Raw genomic sequence first — 22,176 nt, forward strand, 5'->3', positions numbered from 1 at the left:
AAGCCCATAAATAATTCTAAGTATAGTAGCACTTAAGTGCGTTCTGCTGTTATCTAATGTTCAGATTCATTTTGGCTGACACAATAATTGTTGGCTTGATGCTGCGCTGAATAGCTTAAAAAAACCAAAGGATTAAACAAACAAGATATAGCATGATAAATAATGAGCTGTAGATATGGTGGTAAGTGGATGACATTTCCTTCAGAGGGACAAATGCTAGCTGCTTCCAAGCTCTATGCTAAGCTAAGTGTCCAAGTATTGCTTTTCATGTCTAACTCTGTTAATGAAAAGAGAATATTTGCCAAATATCCCAAAAGACATTAACCGTAGTTTACTTTTACCCCATAAATTGAAAAATCTTCTTGGCAAACAAGCAGGAAATTCAAAAACATTCTCATGAGATGAGTGATTGGTTGATTTAAAACCCATTTAAAGTACCATAATGGTAAAACCTCCACCAAAGCCCAACAGCCCCTTTTTAAATTCAATCAAACTGCACCAAGTTTCACCCAATTCGCTAAACATTACCCATCACGATCTACGAATTAGTCCCTGGGAAAAATGTCAAAAAACTTCAGATTTCGCAATGTAAAAGAAATTGACAAAAGAATTCCTGGATCCACAAAAGGATTAAACAGATTCTTCTAAATCGCATCCCTCCACCGAGTTTCCTAGAAATCCATTCTTTTGTGTAATCCTGCTTACAAACCAACAAACAGTGTGATCCGAATGTATTCCCACTCCTCAGCCTGGAGCAACATGCGAGCCTTCCAGCCAGCTGAGTCAACAAGTGTAGAAGCAGTGCTCAAAAGTTAGAAATGGGCTGTTATCAAAATGCTTATTCAACCACAGACCTTTTAAAGACAAGTATCTACAGTGATTTTGCCGATTGATAATTTCTCTGTGTTTGTATATAGCTACATTTTGACCAGAACAAATGGGCATGATGGAAAAAGTTAGGAAAACAAGGCCTTTATAGAAAACTCTCCATTTTGTTTGAAATCCAGCTACATTACCGGTGAATGACTCTGAAACTTGCTGCATCACTATTTAATTCTTTATCGTCCAGTTTGATCGAACAGGTCATCAGAAGCTGTAAAGCATAGAAACCTAGATCCCTTTCGCCCTGGGCGATACTGTGAGTGACGAGGGATCGACTGATGTGTGGTGTGCCGGAGCGTGACTGTTCACATTAAGGTGGATACGCCCTCGGAGCGTGTATCCACAAGCGCACGTCATGTGAGCGCTCAGGAATTTGGGCAATGTAGGGAAACGTTATCCTCCACTGACATGTCATTCAAGCCCTGATGATGCACCGGTTAATCGTCATCTCTCTGGTTTTTATTTTCTGTTTTCACGTGGTCTCGACTGGGTGTAAATTCTTGCACCAACCAAAATGTCCGTTGATTGTTTGTACATTTTCAGCAGATGGGACATCAGACATGTCAAATATTTTATTAGTTTGGTTATTGGTTTCTCTTTTTTTTTGTATTTGTATGTAAATTATTTGAAAAGATAACTAGTAATCAAGAATGGGATGCTAACTAAGGAAGCTACCTCCTCGACTGTAGTGGCTACCAGCAGTGCTTTGTAAGAGAATAGTCTATTTTCATTTGTTGTTGCTCTTTGTTTGCATTCTCAGTTTTATGTTGACACATGGTTGTACATCATCATTTTAGTTTAAGAGCAAATTGTGGGAGGAATCTATGTACTATAAGCTGTGATTTTATTTTTTAAATCAAAATATAGACTATGAATTGTTTTTCTGTTTTTACCTTTTATAGACACAAACCTGCAGAGTAATACAGCTTATGAAAAAAATATCTCTTAATTTCAATTCAAATTAAATTTTATTTGTCTCCCCAAGTTGTTATTTTCTGTTCAAGTAGCCAAATAATTCTACAATGTGTATGAATAAAATTGGACAAATACAATCATATTTTTTCTCCTTTTTGTTCAGATTGCAACAAAGACCTGACCTTCGTCTTCATCAGATACATTGTAAAACTAAAATTATTATTAAAAATAAAGCTAAAATATCTTTCTTTTGGTTTTGATGTCATTTGGAGTCTAGCGATGGTGAAGTGGAGCCACAGTATCGATGTCCTGCTGATATACGAACTCGACCAATTACAAGTCAGTCCCAGCTGTCAGTTATGATTTCACCACATTTTTATACCATCAAATAGCCAATTAACTTAGTTATCCGGAATATTCGTGGAAATTGTGACCAACAACTAAATCGTGCTTATTTGAAGCAATTTTAACATTTGCATTTATTAATTATGTGAATTATGTGACTAATTCTAATGAATATTATTCTGAAATGGGTCATTCTGCAGAGGGAGTACTTTAAATAACATTTGGCTGCATGGCTTGAAGTATTAGTCTAAGTATATTGTACCATAGACTTGTGTATAAACATCGTCAACACATCTCCACCTCCTCCCACTTGAAAAAAATGAAGCCAATATATCTGGGATACAAACACTGCCATCTTGTGCATTTGGAGCCAGTACTGCTGCCACGTAGTGACCAGGACATGAAGCCACAGCATCGAGGTCCCACTGATACACGCGCCTGACCGACTAGAGCCAGTCTCAGCTGTCAATTAGGTTTTACCCCGTTATTATAGCAATAATTAACTAATTTAAACAAGACGTTTTACAGAAATGAACACAGGGATAAAGATGAACAAAGATCAGTGTGATAAGAACATGCTAAAATTACAGAAACTAGTCTTTGAGGAAAATGTTATTGTACTTTAACCTTTTTGTTTTAGGCCACATCACATACATTAACATGGAGGCAAACTGGGTGTGTCGGCTTTGGCTTCACTTTTGGGGAGCTGTCGTGTCGTCCATCTTCAATCTGATTTGTCCACTGTGCTGTTGTTCCGTTTACTTAAGTAAAAGATCTGACTTCTTCCTCCGCCAATGCTAATGTTAGCATTTAGCCTGAAGCAGCTCTGTTTTTAGACTCACAATGCTGCTAGCGTCGCTGCTCTTACGCTTGTTGAACTGTTCTCAACTGAACGTGGCCTTGCAACATTATTTTCGGCCGTGAAATTCAGAGCCTGTTGACATATGTGAGACCATTCAGCGTCACTCAGTGGAGTTGCTTCCCCTGCTGCTGCCTTCACTCACGTACATGAGCTGTGACTCGGTGATGAGTGAGAGAACCAACCTCTGGGATTATAGAAGGAATCGGACATGAAATTCGATGAGTCCTGTTTAGCTTTGAACCATGTAGACGTTTCATTTTAAATTTGTGGATTCCGGTGACGTCTCATGTCAAAACATCTGGCACAGGCGGCGGCGCTGCGAGACGTGGGTCATGTGTGTTAACAGAGACGCAGTGACGGGTACAAGGCTCGCTGGATGTGTTGCAGCTGTACGCCGAGGGGGAGGGCACAGGAAATATTTACATCCAAGGCATCAAAGGAGAAAGTGTTGAGTGATGTTCCTGCAGCCCCCGCTCGACAAGCGCCGCCATGTGTTCTACTTCACTAAGACATCCCACCTATTCCAACCATTCACCCACATCCCTGCGCGGCGTGCACATTAGTCGCATGCCTCACACCGCTAACTTTACTGAGGCTTTGTTACAATAAAACTAAGCCCTCGACAACTCTCGTCCACACCACTGGACCTCTGACTATTGGCGGCATGCTCTCTAAATCTTCCTTTTGACCGTTTGCTGCTGCTGTGATTGTGATGGCAGTTTCAGGAGCTGCAGCGTGCACAAGTACTGAAACACTGGGACATAACACCACTACTGTACACGTGACTGAATGAAATCTCTGTATTTTGTTTTTGAAACTTTTTACATGCACACCAATCAATCACACACACATTATCCAAGGGTTGACAAATCATTAACATTGCCGTTGTCTATTATCCATATTTCTACACAGTATTTATTCAATCTAGTTTTTGAAATAACAGAGAAATAGTGACAAACCATTAATTATTTTTTTAAATAATACATAAGTACTTTCACCATGAGCCCAGTCAGTGGTTCATATGATGTGAACATAACAGTGAGGATGACTTGATGAAGGCTGGTTGGAGATTGGGGATGTGGTGCAAACACAAACGGATGAAGATGCAGGTGAAAAGTTTCTCATGACACAAAACAGACGACGTTCAAGAGTCAGCTCGCTGGAAACAGATCGACCTTCTCCTCAGTCGGCAGCTGGGGCCTCTTTACTGTTCAGCTTTCTTTTCTTCTCTAGCAATTTGAGCTGCAAGGCAGGAACATATACGGAGGCAGTGATGAATGAATTGCTCAAAGTTAAACTGTAATGTTCTTTTTAACCCATAAACTATTTAGATTTGTTTTGTTCACGGAAGCAGTGGAAACAAGGTGTGAACTCATCATCAATGTACTATATCATCAGTTTTGAGTTGATGTGGTTATGTCAGACAGATGCGTGGTTCCTATTTTTCAGAAAATTAGAAACACACATTGATCTTTACAGGAATGGCAGTAAGGAGAACACACGCTCGGAGTTCCACTTCTGGATCCAAAATCCTGAACCAATCTCATTCTTTCTTGAGTTTGTACAAAACCAACAATAGCATTACAGTCATCCATCTTTTCCTGATAAATATGATGCCTTTGTGTGCTGCTGATGAGCCAAAAGATGAAGTATTCCTGTATTTTATAGTTATGCTAAAGTGTAACTAAACAAGATGCTCCACATTCCTCATTTTAACACAGGCGACAGAATTACCCTCTGATATTCCCCCTCTAAAATAACACATAGCCTAAAATTATGACTAATTCTTGTAATAGTATGACTTTATTAAATGTCAGTTTTACTTCATATTCTTACGTTTACACCAAAGCTTTGATGTTTTATTATTTTTAACGGGTGAAGACGAGAGAAAGGCTGCGGGGTCTAAGTGGGTCACAAAAAAAAGGACCAATGCGTTAAACTCAGACTGATACTTACGGCGAACCTCCAGTTTACACTCCACCGTGTCCTCGCCGCTGTCGTTCACTGCTTTGCACGTATACACCCCCCCGTCGAAGGTACAGGGCTTACGTATCTCCAGTGTCAGGATGCCTTGCTTACTGAGCATTCGGTACTTGGCTTCATTTGTGATGTCCATCTTGTTTTTGTACCAGGTCACTTTGGGCTAATGAGGTAGATAAAGAAAATATAACAGATGATGCCACGCCACAGATTATTTATCAGAGGTTCAGTGACAACCCTAATCTCTAAATTGATCTAGATACTATGTCACTGATCTAAAAGACGTGTGTGTGTGTAGAGATGTCAGTTGTAATGACCCCTGACCTTTGGTATGCCTCTGACTGAGCAGCTGAGCGTCGCGTTGTATCCCGAAATGACAGAACGGTTCACTAAAGGATGCGTGAACTTGGGAGCCTCTGTGAAGTCGGGGTCCTTGTAGCTGGGCGGCTTGTACTCGATACCTGAGGAGGCATTTATGACGACCACTCCGATTTCACATAGAATATAAAGACTAATTCTGCATGACGTAAAATGAGAGCAGTAACTGCTTATATATTATTATGCGTGCAGTCAGATCCCACCTGTTTTCTGGATGTAAGCGCTGTCTTTGGTGTTGCAGGCCTCGGGGCTGAGGCCCACCAGGTTGATGGCAGAGACGCGGAAGACGTACTCATTCCCCATGATGAGGTCAGACGCGATGCAGTTGGTTCGCCGGTACTGATCGTAGACCGTAAACCACTCCTTCATAGGAATAAGGAAAAAATGATCTGATTCAGTTTATATACTGTATTTGTTTTATGTTGCACAGGATCTGCTTTACATTTACATCAGGTCCTTTTCACACCGTCAGCACTTTCCCCACGATTTCCCGCTTCCTCCCACAGTTCAAACACATGCAGCTATTGGTTAATTGCACATAGATGTAAAAGTAAGCGTGAGTAGTTGTTTGTCTGTTTTTCGGCCCTGTGACGCAGCCTGTCCAGGATGTACCCCACCTCTCGCCCAATGTCAGCTGGGATTGGCTCCAGCTCCCATAAGTGGTATGTAGCTAATGGATGGATATAATGACTACTAATATGATGGTTAATTCTATTAGATTTCCTTTGTTTGCACGTGTTAAATCAACTCATACAACAATTTATACCCAAATGAAATGACACAATCTAAATTGAATGAATTATATTAACTGCACCCTACACTAATCACCTGTTGATTTAATTTACAAATAGCTTAATAATCTACCTGGAACTACAGGACTTTTTACTTATTTATTAATTTAGGATGAAACAATGAAACAGGATATTGGTGGTTTTAAAGTACATGTGCCCTCAGCACTTTCATCTCTGAAACAGGTACACGGTGCACGTTGTTATTGGTAACATGATGATCAACATCCCCAGGGTCGCTATAAAGAGATGCAGATGAAATTAATTTGATCTAATAATGAGTACAGTGAAACATGAACCGTGCGCCGAGCCGGGCGGGAGAACAATGGTCCCTGCGTCACTGCACAGACGATCCAGACCGGGTCAAGGCTGCGAGGATAAGATTAGGACATTCCTGCTCGCCGTTGTTCCTGGCAGCTCGCGGTAGAGGTTGGTGACAGCTGGAGCTCTTGCCAACAAGCCCATAAAGTATCACTCCTGCTCCACAAAGGAGACTGTGTGCTCAGCAATGGCTGATTACAGTGGATGAGCCACAAGAGAGGCTAAAATATCCCTCGGTGTCTATGCAGCATTCATCCTCCCACATGTTCACCTTCACTCGTGTGTTAACAGAACAGGTTCGCTCAGTTGGTGTCTGTCAGAAGTAAAACTGAAGGAGCTATAACAACATGGTGGCCACTGCCTTCCTCTGAGGAGACATCTCAAGTCAAGTCTGTAACCCAGACTTGACTTGAGATCAGTGTAGGTGAATTCATAGTTTTCACATCTGTCTGCTATGGCCCTCGTAACGTAAATGTTGTTTTCACCCATGTCAGCCAGGGTAGGCACGAACCCCTATTTGACGTCCACGTGCAGACCCAGCTGAATGTACACATCAACTTTCCAATTCCAGATACAATATATCCACTGACTAGAATGAAATCGAAAGTGGGATTAGGTACGCATGCGTTAAATGCCAGAAAAACACGGCCCCCCATTTTAGTATAAATGGAACCGTAGGCATGTATGACTGAGACGAGTAGATCAGAGGACACGGAACATGGAGAGTATGGTGAAATAAAAACAGATGTGAGTGTTGTCGAGCCTCACCATGGTTTTCTTCTCAGCTTTCTGAACATGGTAGCCAATGATTTCACAGTTACCGTCGTCTTTGGGCGGTTTCCACTCGAGCGCCACATTGAAGCCCCAGATATCCATGATCTTCAGAGCCTCAGGAGGCCCGGGCAGATCTGCAGAGGAGAGAGGCTGAATGAATTCTGCTCCACCGTACGTGAGCAGGTCACAAGTGCTGCTACAGTTACCACAGGGGCTGTATTTACTCCTGTTAACACCCACAGTCAGCTCTCCACATGTTCACTCCTGCTTACCGACAATCTGCAGATTGATACTTGCTGTGTCTTCCACGTTTTCAATCTGCACGTGGAGCTCATACTTCCCCGAGTGTTTTCTCTCCGTCTTGCGGATGAAGAGGATCGTGTCTAGGTCGCTGTTCCTCACACTAGCGAATGTGGCGTCTAGAGGCTCCCCGTCTTTGCTCCATGTCACCTTAGGCCTGGGCTTCCCCTGCACGACCACACAAATCACAAAACAACAGTTTGCCTTCAAAACGCATTTGTGTCAGTTTACAAATGACAGATGGAGAAAGTCAATCTTTAAACAAAATACACGTGACTGTATGTTGTTACTACAATAATGATCTATTACAAACTTAAGGTGTCTATATACTTTTCATAGTTCCAACTTGGGCTGGGTGCATTGAAGGAATATAAGACACACTTGGACGGTGATCACTAACAGTTAAAAGGCCCCATACCCCTTGTATTATTTACCTGTTTGTAGATGTAACATGTCCCCCTTGTGTCTTTTATATGAACAAATAGATATTTTGAACAAGGTAACCAGTCAGTGTCATGGCTGAGTATTTCTACCTTAACACTGCAGTCCAATGCCAGTTTGAATTTTTATTTTATTTTATTATTTGTAATGTTTACTCCACCTGGAATGGAATCATAATGTTGACTGTGTCTCCAACTATCTTGATGAGAGTCTGGCGGAGATTTCTGGGAAGCCAAATTTTTGGGCGCTCTGTGGAAGTAGAAAACAGAAAACACAAAGTCTTGAACTGGAAAAGAGTCAAACAAACGAAGATGGATGAAGTGAGAGAAGTTCAGGGATTCCTTTAAATACAGGTTTGACTATGTGATGCTTGCGTGTCATATGTGTTAAATTCTGTCTATTTATTGTTTTATCATTACTCCAACATACAAATGAACATGAGAGATACATAGAATATCTAACAGCTGTAATGTTGAATGCAGCCCTAAAACAACAGTTGTCAAGCATCATGAATCCACTATCTACTCACGCATTATCTCCCTGATGGTGATGGGTTGAGCCAGGGTGGAGGCACCGCTGGGTCCCGCCATGTTGAAGGCTCGAACACGGAACTGCAGCCTGTCCCCGGTGGTGAGACCCCTGACGACCAGTGATGTCCGGTCAGTCAGACCCTCCATGGCTGGTATCCACTCATCAGCTGTGAGCACAACACACATGGTTCACTCGAAGGCAAATGTTACTATGGACCAAACGTTAGAGGTACAAATAGAAGTTCAATTGAGCCTCTATGTTGTAATTAGATGTTTATCGCTATGGTAAAGGTTGGTAACTGAAACAAAATGTCTAATGATCTAAACTAACATGTTAAAAGAATCATGAAAAACTACATTTCTTCAAAGATTGCACTGTTGTTGTTAGGCTTTTGCTTTCGTACACTTTTTGTTCGCTTTGTTCGTTCTTTCCTTCTATTCACGTTAAGTGACAATAAAACATCACAAATCATTATCAATTCAAACAATAATGGATTTTTCTGGCTGTTTGGAAGAGAGATCCATTGCTGCACATCAGTGTGTAACTGTTTGCTAAACCGGAACTTAGATGATGTATCCTGTAGATAAAATACTTTCTTATCAATAGCAGGGGTTGGCTCTAGCACTTACTGCCCTCCTTGCAGTACTCAATCCCATAACCCTCGAGTTCAGCCGAGCCGATCCTCTCAGGCTGGCGCCACTTCAGCGAGATGGAAGTGTCACTGATGTCGTCGACACACAGTCCGATGGGCTCACTCGTGGGGGCTGAGAAGGCAGAAAGATTAGCTTTTAGTGCATTAGTGCAATCATCTCAGGATTGATTACTGATAAAATAGATGAACCTGATCAGGAATTCACAAATTAAAGGAACAAGAACCTTCACTAAGCTTTGTAACGGAAAACAAGGCGTATTTTCTATCAACATCACCAATTACAACTTAACATTTGTCGTTCGCTTGATGGTTTCATTTCAAACATACAATGAATTCATGAACCAATCTCAAAAGAAGAGGGTGGAGTGTATGGAAGGACAACACACGGTCTTTAAATAAAGTTGCTTGCAGATTTACTGACATGTAATTTGAGTCTGTGATGCTTTCAGTGGCATCACCAACGCAGTTACTGTACCTGAAGAACAGGTTTCATACACCATATGCAAATAATTCTTATGGTTTACGAGATTGTAACTTATCAGTGACTTATCTGTTATTAATGCCTTTCAGTTTTTGCTCAGCTTTAAGTGCATTCAAGATTCAAGATAAACTTTATTGTCCCACAAATGGGCTCTTGTCCTACGCTGCAACCATAAAAATACACACACATGCGTCATAAGACAAACATCCATCCGCCCTTGTACAAGCAGCGTTTCAAGCTCCATATGTAGCAGAAATAATGTTTTGAGATCATGAAAACCCTCAAAGTACAGCCATCCATTATCTATACCACTTTGTGGGTCAGGCAGGAAGCTGCAGACAATCCCAGCTGACATTGGACGATAGTCGTATCACAGGACCAACATACAGAGACAAGCAACCGCATACTCCACACAGAAGGACCCTGGTTGAAGGATTCAAACGGGGAACCTTCTTGCTGAGAGGCAACAGTGCTAACCAAAGTACCACCGTTCTGCCCCTAAATGTACAATGTCCCTTTAATCAGACAACAAAAGTAAGCAATTCAAACACAAACACTAAATGAATGAGAGCCTACTTAAAAATGTCTCCATTGTATAATATGTTTATGCTATTTATTTACTATGTTAATGCTAGTCCTCAATTTAAAAAACAGACTTGATTATGATGGTCCCACATGAATTTCTTTATTAGATATTTGTGTCATCAGTAATGAAAGCCACACAGGCTTACAGTTGATTAGCCTCTAAGCCTGTATGTGGTATCTTTTATCACCCAGGGAAAGATGAGCCGTCTGACCGACCTGCTGAGCCGACGTCCCCCAGGGATAAAATGACACGATTAAAGTTCACTTTAAAAGACTTTGGTTCATCAGCCACGTCCCACGCATTGCTTATAGAACACAAGCTCTATGCAGCTAAATAAAAAAAGGAGTGAAAGATTCAATATTATAATAACAGACTTTCAGCCTTGGGATTTTTGGACCTGTGGTCTCATTTACAAGCTGTAGAGGTCAGGTTGAATTATATAAGAGCAGAGTAAATGTAAAATAGAATACTGATAGATTATGGAACGGTTAAAGCACGTGTGGAGCAGCAACCTCAACCAGCAAGCAGCTTGATACATTTATGTTTTAACAGCTGAGAACCCAGTGGTCCCTGTATAATACACACTACTACTCACTGTGAATATACAAGTGAAGAATCCTCCCAAGACAACAAAGATATATTACCGAGGTAATATTTAGTCCACCTTGTTTCAACAACATTTTGACAAGATGACTGAGTGAAAGGTGCTGAATATTAGTTGTGGCGTTGTTGTAAATAAGGCCAGGATGTCATAGCACAGGACAAGGGCACTGCAACGACACAGTGCAAGCATATGATGGGAGCACCTGTCAGAGGTCAAGGGTTTCCATGTGTATAGAAAGTCGCCACAGCAGGGAGTGTTTAAAAATGGTAGCCTGGACTACAAGTGTAAAGTGCAGAGGTGAATCACTTTGCAAAAACAAGAAAACAAGAAACTTGCGACATCAGCCACGTGATTACCAAATCATGCTGAAAGGGGAATTCTGGTATTTTGCAACTTGGGCCCTGTGTTTATAAATGTGGGTGTTTAAATGAATGGTACTCACAAAAACTCAGTCTCAAGTCCAGGGGTGGCATCTTATGTAATCTTATGGGGCAACTGCGACAGTCTACGAAACGTTTTATCAATTAAGGGCTCAAATTGTTCTTCTGGGTCTTTTCTAAGAGTCTGGCAACATGACACATCTCGCTTGATGAGAAGTCTCACCCTCAAGTAGCGCAAGTCCTGGGTTGATGCCGGCCGGCAGCAGCTGGTCCGATTTCAAAAGCTTTGTACCATATTTACAAACCCACAATTAAACACAATCAATTCTCATTTCCATTTCTGAAATCTACACAATAAACCAACATCTCAAAGTGAGTATTGCCTACTGTGGACAGGTTGCAGCTCTAGCTCTGGTTCAGGCTCCACAGGGGTCTCCTCTGACAGAGGTGGAGCTCCCTCTCCCAATCGGTGTGCTGCCTCTGCAGGGGCTTCTGGTTCCTGATCAACCTCAGGTGTTCGGGCCTCTGTCTCAGACTTCCTGACTTCTGCCTCCACTGGTTTCTTCTCAGCTGTCTTTGGAAGCTTAGGCTTTGTCATTCTCTCCTCATGTAAAGCAGTCCTGCTGCTGATTCAAGCTGGTGGTTGTATGTGTCCTCCTCTTCTGACAAATGCCTTCCTCTAACCTATGCTATCATTCACTCTCCCTCTCTTTTGTTCTCTTCTGTAGCCAATACAATTTTTCTACAGCAGCCCCCACAGAAGCATGAACCCCACTGTGTTAAGCAGCTGATCCCAGCAGAGACAAGCGCTTCCAAGCCATTATTTATGGAGAGGGATGCCACGGATAGTTTCCTAATCAGCTGTCTTGTCTTACAAGCAATTGGCCATCTGGATACAATGATGTTCTCTCTTAAATCAACAAGTGGAGGATGATATGGTTGTTAGAAATCAGTGATAGACAAAGGGATAATCCGAAGCTGAGCCCCTGCCTTGTAGGATACTGTTACACAGAGTATATTGGTACGAGCCTGGTTCCAGACCTCTGGATCATGGCACATATTTCCAAGAAGTTTGCTATTCAATTAAAATGAAGAGACAGGGCAATCCAATTCAACTCTGTTCTCATTTGTATGTTCGGTCTTATTATAACGGCCAAATGTCAGCTTATCGAGGTATTATTGTATATTTACTGGGGCCTGATGTGTGGCACATTTTCCAGGTATTCTTAAGTTAAAATGTTCATGTGGTGAAAAAAAGGATTTGTTAGGTCACAGCAACCTTGACCTTTGACCAAACCTTGACCAAATCTTATCACTTCCTCTTTGTGGCCAAAAGAATGTTTGTACCAAATTTGAAGTCTGTCCCCATCGATGATGTAACACAGACACACAACCCTCATGACCGATATTACTCAGGAATGACCTGTGGATCATGCAACGTATGTGCAACCTATATTTTTGTGAACAAACATCAGCTCTGATTGGCTACACAGTCACTTTACTCCCCACACAGGCTGCTATCGCTTCTTAAGGCAGATTTACGCTCCGTCGTGGACGCGAACCCTCATCTTGTAATCTTGTATTACAACAAATATACAGCAAACATAACTCATGTCATGACCACAAGTTAACCAGGCCCCATGACCCCAGAGAAACCTTAGACTGACCAAACCAGAGACGGAACAACCCCAGAGCGGTGAAACGTCACACACATACACTTTGTCACCAGGTCTACCAGCGTTCATGCAGACGATCCAACAATCAAGTGTACAATACAGATTATTTTTTTTTCAATTTGGGAAAGTAATTAATGTATGATCTCATAATTTCAACAATACACTAATGTTTAATAATCTCTTATCACTGAATGTGCACTGAAAATCGAGTAAATGTGTGAAATCATTGACAACATGTGGAACAAAACTCACCGACTGGCACAAAGGGCTGTGAGGCCTGACTGTGACGAGACATGCCGATGCTGTTGACGGCATACACTCGCATCTCATACGGCACTCCTTCAATCATCCTCTTGGCTTCATAGGTGGTTTCAGAGAACGGGTCAAAGTTCAGCCTCATCCACCTGTAGCCCTTCGTCTTCTTTCTCTCCAGCACGTAGCCTGAGAGATGAAATGGAATCGTCATGAACTTGTTTGGAATAACAAACCTGAGGAATAACAGAATGATTTCACTATGTTTTCTTTACCAATGATTGGCTGTCCGCCGTCAAAAGAAGGGGGATCCCACTGGACGACACACGAGTCCTCCCCCACGCTGAGGATTCTGGGAGCCTGGGGAGGATCTGGAACATCTGGAGGGAAAACATTCCTCATATGATGATTGGACAGAACGAGTTACAGAGCTTTTTTAAGAAATGAAAACCATTTGACATTCAATATTTTTAAGCTTCATGATTACATGTCATGAGTTTATGAACTAGATTCCTTCTTTGTGTGTGTGGAAACTATAGACTGTAAATAAAGATGGAAGACATGATGGTCCCTCAAAAGTGAAGCCAAATCATCTTGATGGCCTCCTAGTGGCCGGCTGTAGTATAGGTTATAAACCTGCTTCCTCCATGTTAGTGGATGGCACATGGACAAACTAAAAAGTCCACATCGAATACATTTATCTGAAAAATGGTTTAATAATAAAAATAATAATAACAATAACTTGAATTTATATAGTGCCTTTTAAGACACCCAAGGACAATTTACATGTGTCAGTATTCCATCTTTATATACAGTCTATGTTGGTAACAGTGACAGTGTTAAGGCTTATGTCTAGTTCAATTAAAACCAACCCTTCTCATTAATTACAGTCGGAGTTGTTTCTTACCAACAACTTTCACGTTGATATCTGCAGTGTCCTCCCCTGCAGGGTTTCGGACCACAACAGAGTAGATGCCCTCGTCCTGCCTCTCAGCCCCCTCGATGGTGAAGACACAGTGGCCCTTGGTGGTATCAACATGGACCCTGCTGTCTCCCTCTGTGAGGATCTACACAACGGGAACCAGAGCAGAGTTACTGGATTGTGCCTGAGCAGAGAATCTACTGGCGACTCTCCATCCGGATCCTGTGATGGTGGTACAGTAGATGTGGTTGAGGCAAGTTAACGACATGCCACGTTTGGAGACATGATAAACATAACACTTTGCAATAGGTACGTTTCTCAAAGCATTTGGGTAAATCATGCTTTTCAAAGCCAACAACACATGTTGATTTGAACAACCGACTCCAGATGTCCCCAAAACTTACCTACAGTAGTTTGTCCAAAGAGAAACCTTAACTCAAGGTCCACTCAATCTGTTACTGACTCTGACAGTAAAAAAACACTTTCACACTGTGGAAAATAACAGACCTTTTCTCTACTGTCCAAATGACAGCCAGGTGACATTCTAACAGTAAAGTTAGTCTGTTTGACTTCTGGATATAGTACTTTACTCAAAAAGTTAGGGTTAGTTTATTATTTCTTTTTATAAAATTACCATAGAAAATACTTACTGCCCAGTTTCCTTTGCTTTATGTCTGAAGGAAGATTTGAGACATGCTCTTACCTCACTGACATGCTGGGTAACACGCATGCAGGATTTTTTTGCACCAGAGAAACTACTTTTCATCTCTTTGTCTTTGCTGTTGCTGCTGCAGCCCGTGTTTCTCCAGGGTTGTAAATCAAATGGTAGTAACAACAATTATTTCGTATTTTGATGGCGGCTGCATGCATTATCTTTCAATTTCAAAACTCAAGTGGTGAAACAATAACAAGTTTACACAAGGTTGGCTAGACTCTAGGTGAGCCTATTTCATTATTTGTGTCTGTAAGGGCACACGTGGTAAAAAGCTGACACACCCGACTGCAATGCAAGCAAGACAAGATCCATACACACAGGCATGTACACATGCACACTTACTTCACCATCCTTCACGGTCCAAGAGGTTGCTGACCGTCCTTTCTCTCCTCCATCAGGTTTTACAGAACTAGCCTACGTTTGAGCAGAGCAAAGCGGTAAAAGCCAAAGAGAAGCGAGAGGCCCTGAAACCTCTCGTTCTCCTCATCTGTAAGATCAGTAAGCAAGTAGGCATCATTGAATTGAGCTGTTAGGAGCATTATCTACAAAACTAAGCATAGATGGTCCATAAAGCAGCTTTGTATTTGGCCTCTTTTGCATTTGTTTACATTTTTGCCAGCATTTGTCTGAATTATTTCAGCATTAGTAAAGCTGTATTTTTGAATGAGGCGTTGCTCATTCAGAAATTTCACACCTTACCTACCGAATTCTGGACAGACGGCACATGTCGGATCAACAACACGAGACTATCTGCCTGTTTTACCTTCTCTCCTTTGGTCCAGATCACTGTGGGTGCCGGGTCTCCAGTGATGGGGACGTCCAGACGCAGCTTGTTTCCAGCCACCACCACAATGGTTGAATCAGTGGTACGACCCATACAGTCCAGGTGGATCTTGGGAGGATCTTAGAAAGGGGCAGACATGGTGAATAAGAACAAGCTCTTGCGTTTCAACTGGTTTAATCTGAACGCTTATAGAGGTTAAAGTTGTGGTACCTTGGCGCGGCACGAAATCGATCTTCACCTCTAGGAGCACAAGAAAAAGAAAAAAGTGAGAACTTTTTAGTAAAATTTGGATTGTGAGGCTTTACTATTGATACTGACTTTGTACCGTTAAGTATGAAAAGTACAAATATTACCCAAGAAATTGAGTTTGGCAGAAAGGTTGAACGCGTAGCCGTCTGGCACAAAAGTGTAGTCCCCCTCATCCTCTGGTTTGACCTCGTCAATGGTCAGTTTGTGGATCCTAAAAAGTTTTTCAGACGTTTATTTAATGGCGTCTTGGGATGTACGCAGCACATTTGACGTGTACAAAATTGTCCTCACCTGCCAATATGTGTGATATTTATTCTGGCGTCAGGCTTGACCTCTATACCGTTCTTAAACCAGGTTCCCTTCACGTTCTCATCCGACACCTCACACTTGAAAACCGCCTCATCCTTGGCCTTCACCGTGAGGTCGGCGATGCTCTGGTAGACCTCCAGCTCTTTCTCTGCACAGTCAGAAAAACAACAGGCTCAGGAAGTGGAAACGTCTGAGGCCGTCAGACTTCAGGAGGGGGTGTCGCTTTATGAGATGACGGAATGAGATTCAATCATATGAAGATGCGTGAGGATAATGTGATGAAAGAAAATAGATGCAGAAGTTGTACACAAGGATATTATGGTAATGATGTATTCAAGTGTGAGGTGTTCATTATCTTTTGAAGCCTTTGTGTGTTGTATCATAGCAACAGACACGAGGGGGTTGGCTGATTGGATTTACGATAGAAAATAAAGTGGGTGGATATGAAGACCAGATGCACAAGCCTGAGGGTTATTACTGTACATCACGAGAAATATTGTACATGGGAGTTATTAAAGTTATCTCCAAGAAATTGTTTTCTGGCTGAGACAGCTCACACTGAGCTCCTTGTAAAGGTCACACGAGTTTCACGTAGGCTCGCTGCCATGGAGGCTGAATAAGGTGGGAATGGCATCATAATGGGAGTTCTGCTGCGGACTGAGGTGTTGATCCCTGCTGCACGTTGGCAGCTAGTAGTTCTTGGCAGGCTCTGCCTTCAATTAACAGGCCAGACAAGCTTAACAGGACTGAGAGCAAAGTTTTGGTTTGAATCTGAACACAACAACCTCTGTGGGGACACACACTTGTACATCACACAAACAAGTGAATATATACTGTATATATACAAACACAGCAGTATATATATCCAATATACAACCAGGACTAAATTAGAGCTTCTAACCACAAAAAATGTCCAATTATAATCAAACACTGATGGCTGCCATGTCATGGAAGTGGTTTTGGTACATAATGAGTTCTTCTGCTCTGTGAGCTGATGGTACTGAGATGAAATGGTTACTGGGGGGGTAGAAAAAAAGAGGATAAAACTATCTAGTTTATATTTTGCCTACGTCCTTGTACTGATGAATTTGAACCGTCACCATCCTTCATTTTTAGATCACCTGTGGATTAAAATCAAGACATATAAACATGTGCATCCACCTTAAATCTCCACCTGCAAAATATCCCATTTTTTAGACACATTGAAGATCATCAAAATATAAAAATCTAATAAATATCTAAAAATCTGACTTTTCTGAGGGGCCCAGTGCACATCTGTCATCAGCAGATCGTTGTGACGTGGTTCAAGAGGAAAATCTACCGTATACTAATAAAACAAACCTTTAAAACCACAACTTGCTTTTTCACATACGTCAAATATTTGAAAGATTTTTGAGGCAAATAAAAGATGAGTTTGCATCATGAAAGTGTAGCATTCTTAAGAATGTCTGGTATTTTTTGTTTTGTTATAAACTTTAAGAAATTCCAGGTTTTATTTTGCTTTAAATTGCACATGGTGATAAAGCAGTGATTTAATCGTGACAAAGAAGCAACAACAGGGAAAACAAAAACAAGGAAGTAAAGGCCCTAAGTTGATCGGAGACTTCCACCAAGGCCCAACAGTCTCCTTAAAAACGTCCCTGACATATACCACATCCTTCCACCCAGTTTGGTTGTTTTTTACGTAATCCTTGTTTAATTTTGCTTTACAAACAAACAAACAAAGTAAAAACCAGTTAACAAACAAAGGGACGGGGGCGAAAACACAACCTCTTTGGTAACAAAGACCAAAGAGAGAATCCAGGTCGCTCGAGCAGACCTGTGCCCTTCAGGTGAAATATGGTCCAAGTCTTCTAACTTTAGCTGGCATGCACACATCACTGCAGTAACCTTGGCAGAGTGACGCGGGCAACGACAAGAGCCACTACATCCTAAGAATAGACGGCATGCCAAGAGTGTCGAGGCCACGTGACCGTCGGTGTGGTATGAGAATGTGCGCTGGGAGCATTCATCACTGACAAAAGAGGCTCGCGCTGTACTCAGCACACAGCATGACTGAGACTCACCCTGCACCAGGAGTTCAGCCATCGACTCATCGCCGTTTGTTTTAACCTTGTAGTGGCCGCAGTCTTCCTTGGTGGCCTCGTTAATGATCAGAATGTGTTTGCAGCCGTCTTTCTTGAAGCGATACTTGAAGGACTCGTCTCTTGTCAGTTCCACGCCGTCTTTCTCCCTAAAATCAATAGTGTTTAAATGCATCATAGTCAAACTCAAGAGCTGGTTAAAAACATCACATGTTAAAGTGACTCCAAATTTAAAAAGGCTTATTTTTGGAGCTTTCAAGCACATCTCACATTATGATCTTCTTCCCACATATGACCACTTCACCACATGTTCTCATTAAGTTCATGTGACGACAATTTTCCTGTATGAAGATAGTGTGAAGTTGTTAAAAGCCGTGAAAACAAGCGTGACCTTTGACCTATTATTTTGACCTTTGACTGCTGCCAATCGTCACCTTTGCTGCACAGGCTAGTGACTTAATTTGAACCCTGAAAAGTCCAATAGTAGAAAAAGTTTGCAAAGGTGAGAACACAAATTTGTGCACAGATCTTTGTCGACTTTGTATTCTGACAGTTCCTCGTTCCTCATAAATCTTTAAGTCTGAGTGAATTTCTTAGCTTCGTCAATGTGATTTTTTTTTATGCTTCTGTTCATTGATCTTTGGCCTCAATTCCATAAAAATGATTTTAGACTCAAATAGAAGCCATCACACAACTTTCTCCTCCAGATAAAGGTCACATGGAACATACTAAAATGCTGACGTGACCTTTTCATTGAGGTGATAATTTACAGCTTGCAGGACGACTGCAGTCTATCACAGAGGCAGAGCTTTAAACACATGTCAAACTCAAATGCCATCTGCTGGGTGTCTGAGCAATAAACACTGGGAGTGAGAGTGAAAGAAAATCTGCTTTAAACTGAAAGAGAAACTCAAACAACTGTGATTACATTTGATTTGATGACACCTGATAAAAGCTTTTATCCAACAATTGCCAATGATTTCTTTTGTCAAAATTTGATTAGTAGCTAATCAAATCACAGGTTCCTGTTTCTATACAGTATCCTGTTGTGGTCCCCTCTGTGTAAACTCAACAGTATATCAATGGATTTTCACCAAACTCAGTGTGTAGAGGGTATCTCCAGTTGATGGGTTAGGGTTATCCCATGGGGCATCGGAAAGGAATGATACTCCTGCAGTAGAGACCAGTATGATTACTGCATGAACGCGCGCAGAAAAAGCACAATCTTCTGAGTTTATGCTGAATATTACCATTCAGCATATTATTCAGCTACTAACAGACGGTGGATTTATGAGCGTGAAGAAGAAGAACTAACCATTTAACATTGGCTCCTTCCTCTGAGACTTCACACTCCAACTCCACCCGCTCACCATTCATGACCATCTGATCCTCCAGAGTCTTCACGATCAGGATTGGAGGCTCTGCAGAGAACAGATAAGAATGGAAAAAAAAAAAAAAAACTTCCGTGAAACTCTTAATCCTGCAAATTCATATTCTTCTGGATTTCTCTAAACCTTTGATCACCTTTAACAAAGAGCTCGGTGGTGCACTTCTCCTCCCCCACCACACAGCAATACGCAGCATCATCCGCCAACGAGCAGTGGTTGACGGTGAGGTAGCGCATGTTGCCAACGCTCTCAAATATGTACCTGAACAGAGCAAGAGGATTTTCAAACACTTATCATACAACATATTGTTTTTCAGGAAACTTTTGTTCTTGTTTCATTGACACTTACTTGCTGGAGAAGTCACGGAACAACACGGTCGGGAATTTTATGAAATATGAATGAAAAAGACACAAGACAGAGAAAGTGAGAAACTTTAACAATTCAACTTGAGAATTTCTGGTCTTTGTTGAATTCACAACAATGTACAGGCGCAGCACGTTTATTGGAGATGAGGTGGATTCAAACCTTCCAGTCGGATGGATTTCCTGCCCGTTCTTCAGCCATTTCACCTCAACATCCGAATTGGCGACCTCCACTGCAAGTTTTATTTTGTGCCCCTTTTTCACTTGGTAGGCAGGATCCAACTTTTTCAGGAAAGCTGAGTTCATACGTACGATATGATAATCAGTCAGTGTTTTTGTCCCCTACATTTTGTTAGATCAAGAGCGGCTCATTAAAAAGTCCTACCTTCACTTTTCTTCTCTTCCTTCTTCATCTTCTTCAGTCGCTTCAGCATGCCCCTCAGGTCGGTGATGCCGTACTGAAAAGCAATCTTCTCAAATTCTGAGGCAGGAGCGTGGCTGAGAATATCCCACACGTCCAAGTCGGGCTCCGTGTGCACCTGCACGGCTCTGATCCACGGGAAAAACAGTCAAGACGAAACCATAGTGTGTTACATCATGAATATAGACTTATAGACATATGCTAACAGTAACATTTTGGTAATAACAAAGATAAATACTGATTAATTTTATTATTTACAGATAATTTACTATCAAAGTAACAAGCAAATGAGGATTAGTGAATTTCCTAGATTGTTTATTGCTTTATAACAAACATATGGTCATTAAGTTGATAATATATGACTACACTTATGCATAAGTACAAGTAATCAAGTGTTTTTATACAAAATCATAATTTCCTGCAATAAGTGTTGTACAATATTTCAGATTTTGTCCTTTTCTCTTTCACCTCATAAAATATTGGTCATTTTGTGATCATGAACAAGATACTGTCTATATGTTTATATATTATGAATGATCTCTAACCTTAACCATCTTCACTAGTTTAAAAACATATATGTTCATTGTTTTAAGGCCTTACTCAAACTTCTTACCTCCCTTGTTCATATATATGTAAATGAATAATCAATTTAAAACCTAAAATATATACTTTTCTTAAGATTCAGTGCTTCCAAATTCCATTGGAGGTGTTTCAGTAGAATCAAAAATCGATTCACATTTTTTTCAACCGTGAGCTAAAGATTGTATATCACACCCACACATTGACCGTTTACTGTGCATATAGTCTGGTTTGACTCACTTTCTTTTGTTTAACTTTTCCACATATTGAGCATCTGCCGTGAGTCAGGCTGGATTCTCGACACAGCAGCCGTCTGTTGTCTCTGTGTGTTTTTACCACACCTGTCCACTAAGTGTCCTCAGCAACTTTTCTTCCTCATTCATTCACAGACTGCTGACTCTGCTCCTGCAGCCTCCTCTTATCAACTCATCGATGTATGTGGACAACACTGTGTCTTTACAAGTTTCAGCTGTTTATCTCTGTTGCCTGAGCTGCTTATACTGTTTCACCCCTTTTTGTTCTTTGTCTGTCTGTTTTCTTGTTGCTTACTTATTGTTGCATCTGACTGATCAGAGAGAATTGTTTTCATGTTTTGGGTTTCTGTGGTTTCTGTGCTATTATTTAACTGTTTAAGACTGTGAACGCCTTGTTGCACCTAAATAATACGATATTTAAAGTATTTTGTTGTACATTAGGTCAAAATTATTCTGACGTATTCTATTAACAATCAGGGGACAACACACTGTAAAATAATGTGTGCACATATGATAAATCCTTAGTAGAGTATACTTAACACTATAGATTCGCAAACAACATAATATGATATTATCACTTATTGATCAGAGGATAATTGGAACGCCTAACAGCTCTTCCAGCATTGTCATAAATTAATACAATAATGTGTTATGTTTTTTTCAAATAAATAAATTGTTAAAATAACAGAATCTTCTTTTCCACACAGCTCGTCAACAGTTTCTTACCGATGTGAGGATTTTAAGAAACTGCTGCTCATTCAGAGGAAGAACCCAAGAGGCAAATATGGCAAAACAAACCAGACAAGTTAAAACACAGCAGAAGCAACACAACCAGCATATTAGAAATGTTCTTTTATCGCACAGTAGGGACAATGCGATAAAGCACGGCTGTTATTAAATAACAATGTCAGTTCAATCACATGTTAACAACATCATGCTTTGGTTTAGGGTGCGACATATT

General features: G+C 41.1%; 1 protein-coding gene across 6 annotated transcripts in view; it reads right to left on the minus strand.

Annotated features, from left to right (window-relative positions):
- Positions 1-3,807: 3,807 nt before the first annotated feature.
- Positions 3,808-22,176, minus strand: part of mybpc3 (myosin binding protein C3) — a 28,856-nt gene continuing 10,487 nt past the window's right edge. For 4 of the 6 annotated variants that reach the window (XM_034572631.1, XM_034572624.1, XM_034572616.1 and 1 more), the window contains 23 exons: positions 20,347-20,510; positions 20,125-20,257; positions 19,948-19,950; positions 19,736-19,860; positions 19,527-19,632; positions 18,194-18,360; positions 16,110-16,275; positions 15,923-16,029; positions 15,780-15,809; positions 15,549-15,688; positions 15,128-15,199; positions 14,056-14,215; positions 13,424-13,528; positions 13,149-13,337; positions 9,147-9,281; positions 8,516-8,683; positions 8,147-8,235; positions 7,518-7,713; positions 7,240-7,379; positions 5,566-5,725; positions 5,309-5,445; positions 4,961-5,147; positions 3,808-4,246 (listed from right to left, as the gene is read on the minus strand). In XM_034572631.1, the coding sequence (XP_034428522.1) occupies positions 4,209-4,246; positions 4,961-5,147; positions 5,309-5,445; positions 5,566-5,725; positions 7,240-7,379; positions 7,518-7,713; positions 8,147-8,235; positions 8,516-8,683; positions 9,147-9,281; positions 13,149-13,337; positions 13,424-13,528; positions 14,056-14,215; positions 15,128-15,199; positions 15,549-15,688; positions 15,780-15,809; positions 15,923-16,029; positions 16,110-16,275; positions 18,194-18,360; positions 19,527-19,632; positions 19,736-19,860; positions 19,948-19,950; positions 20,125-20,257; positions 20,347-20,510 (2,917 nt within the window). In that variant the 3' untranslated portion in view covers positions 3,808-4,208. The remainder of the gene's footprint in view (positions 4,247-4,960; positions 5,148-5,308; positions 5,446-5,565; positions 5,726-7,239; positions 7,380-7,517; positions 7,714-8,146; positions 8,236-8,515; positions 8,684-9,146; positions 9,282-13,148; positions 13,338-13,423; positions 13,529-14,055; positions 14,216-15,127; positions 15,200-15,548; positions 15,689-15,779; positions 15,810-15,922; positions 16,030-16,109; positions 16,276-18,193; positions 18,361-19,526; positions 19,633-19,735; positions 19,861-19,947; positions 19,951-20,124; positions 20,258-20,346; positions 20,511-22,176) is intronic. The other 2 variants (XM_034572658.1, XM_034572643.1) reach the window with 1 other exon arrangement.

Source organism: Hippoglossus hippoglossus, chromosome 3, assembly GCF_009819705.1.
Source record: "Hippoglossus hippoglossus isolate fHipHip1 chromosome 3, fHipHip1.pri, whole genome shotgun sequence".
NCBI classification, from domain to species: domain Eukaryota; kingdom Metazoa; phylum Chordata; class Actinopteri; order Pleuronectiformes; family Pleuronectidae; genus Hippoglossus; species Hippoglossus hippoglossus.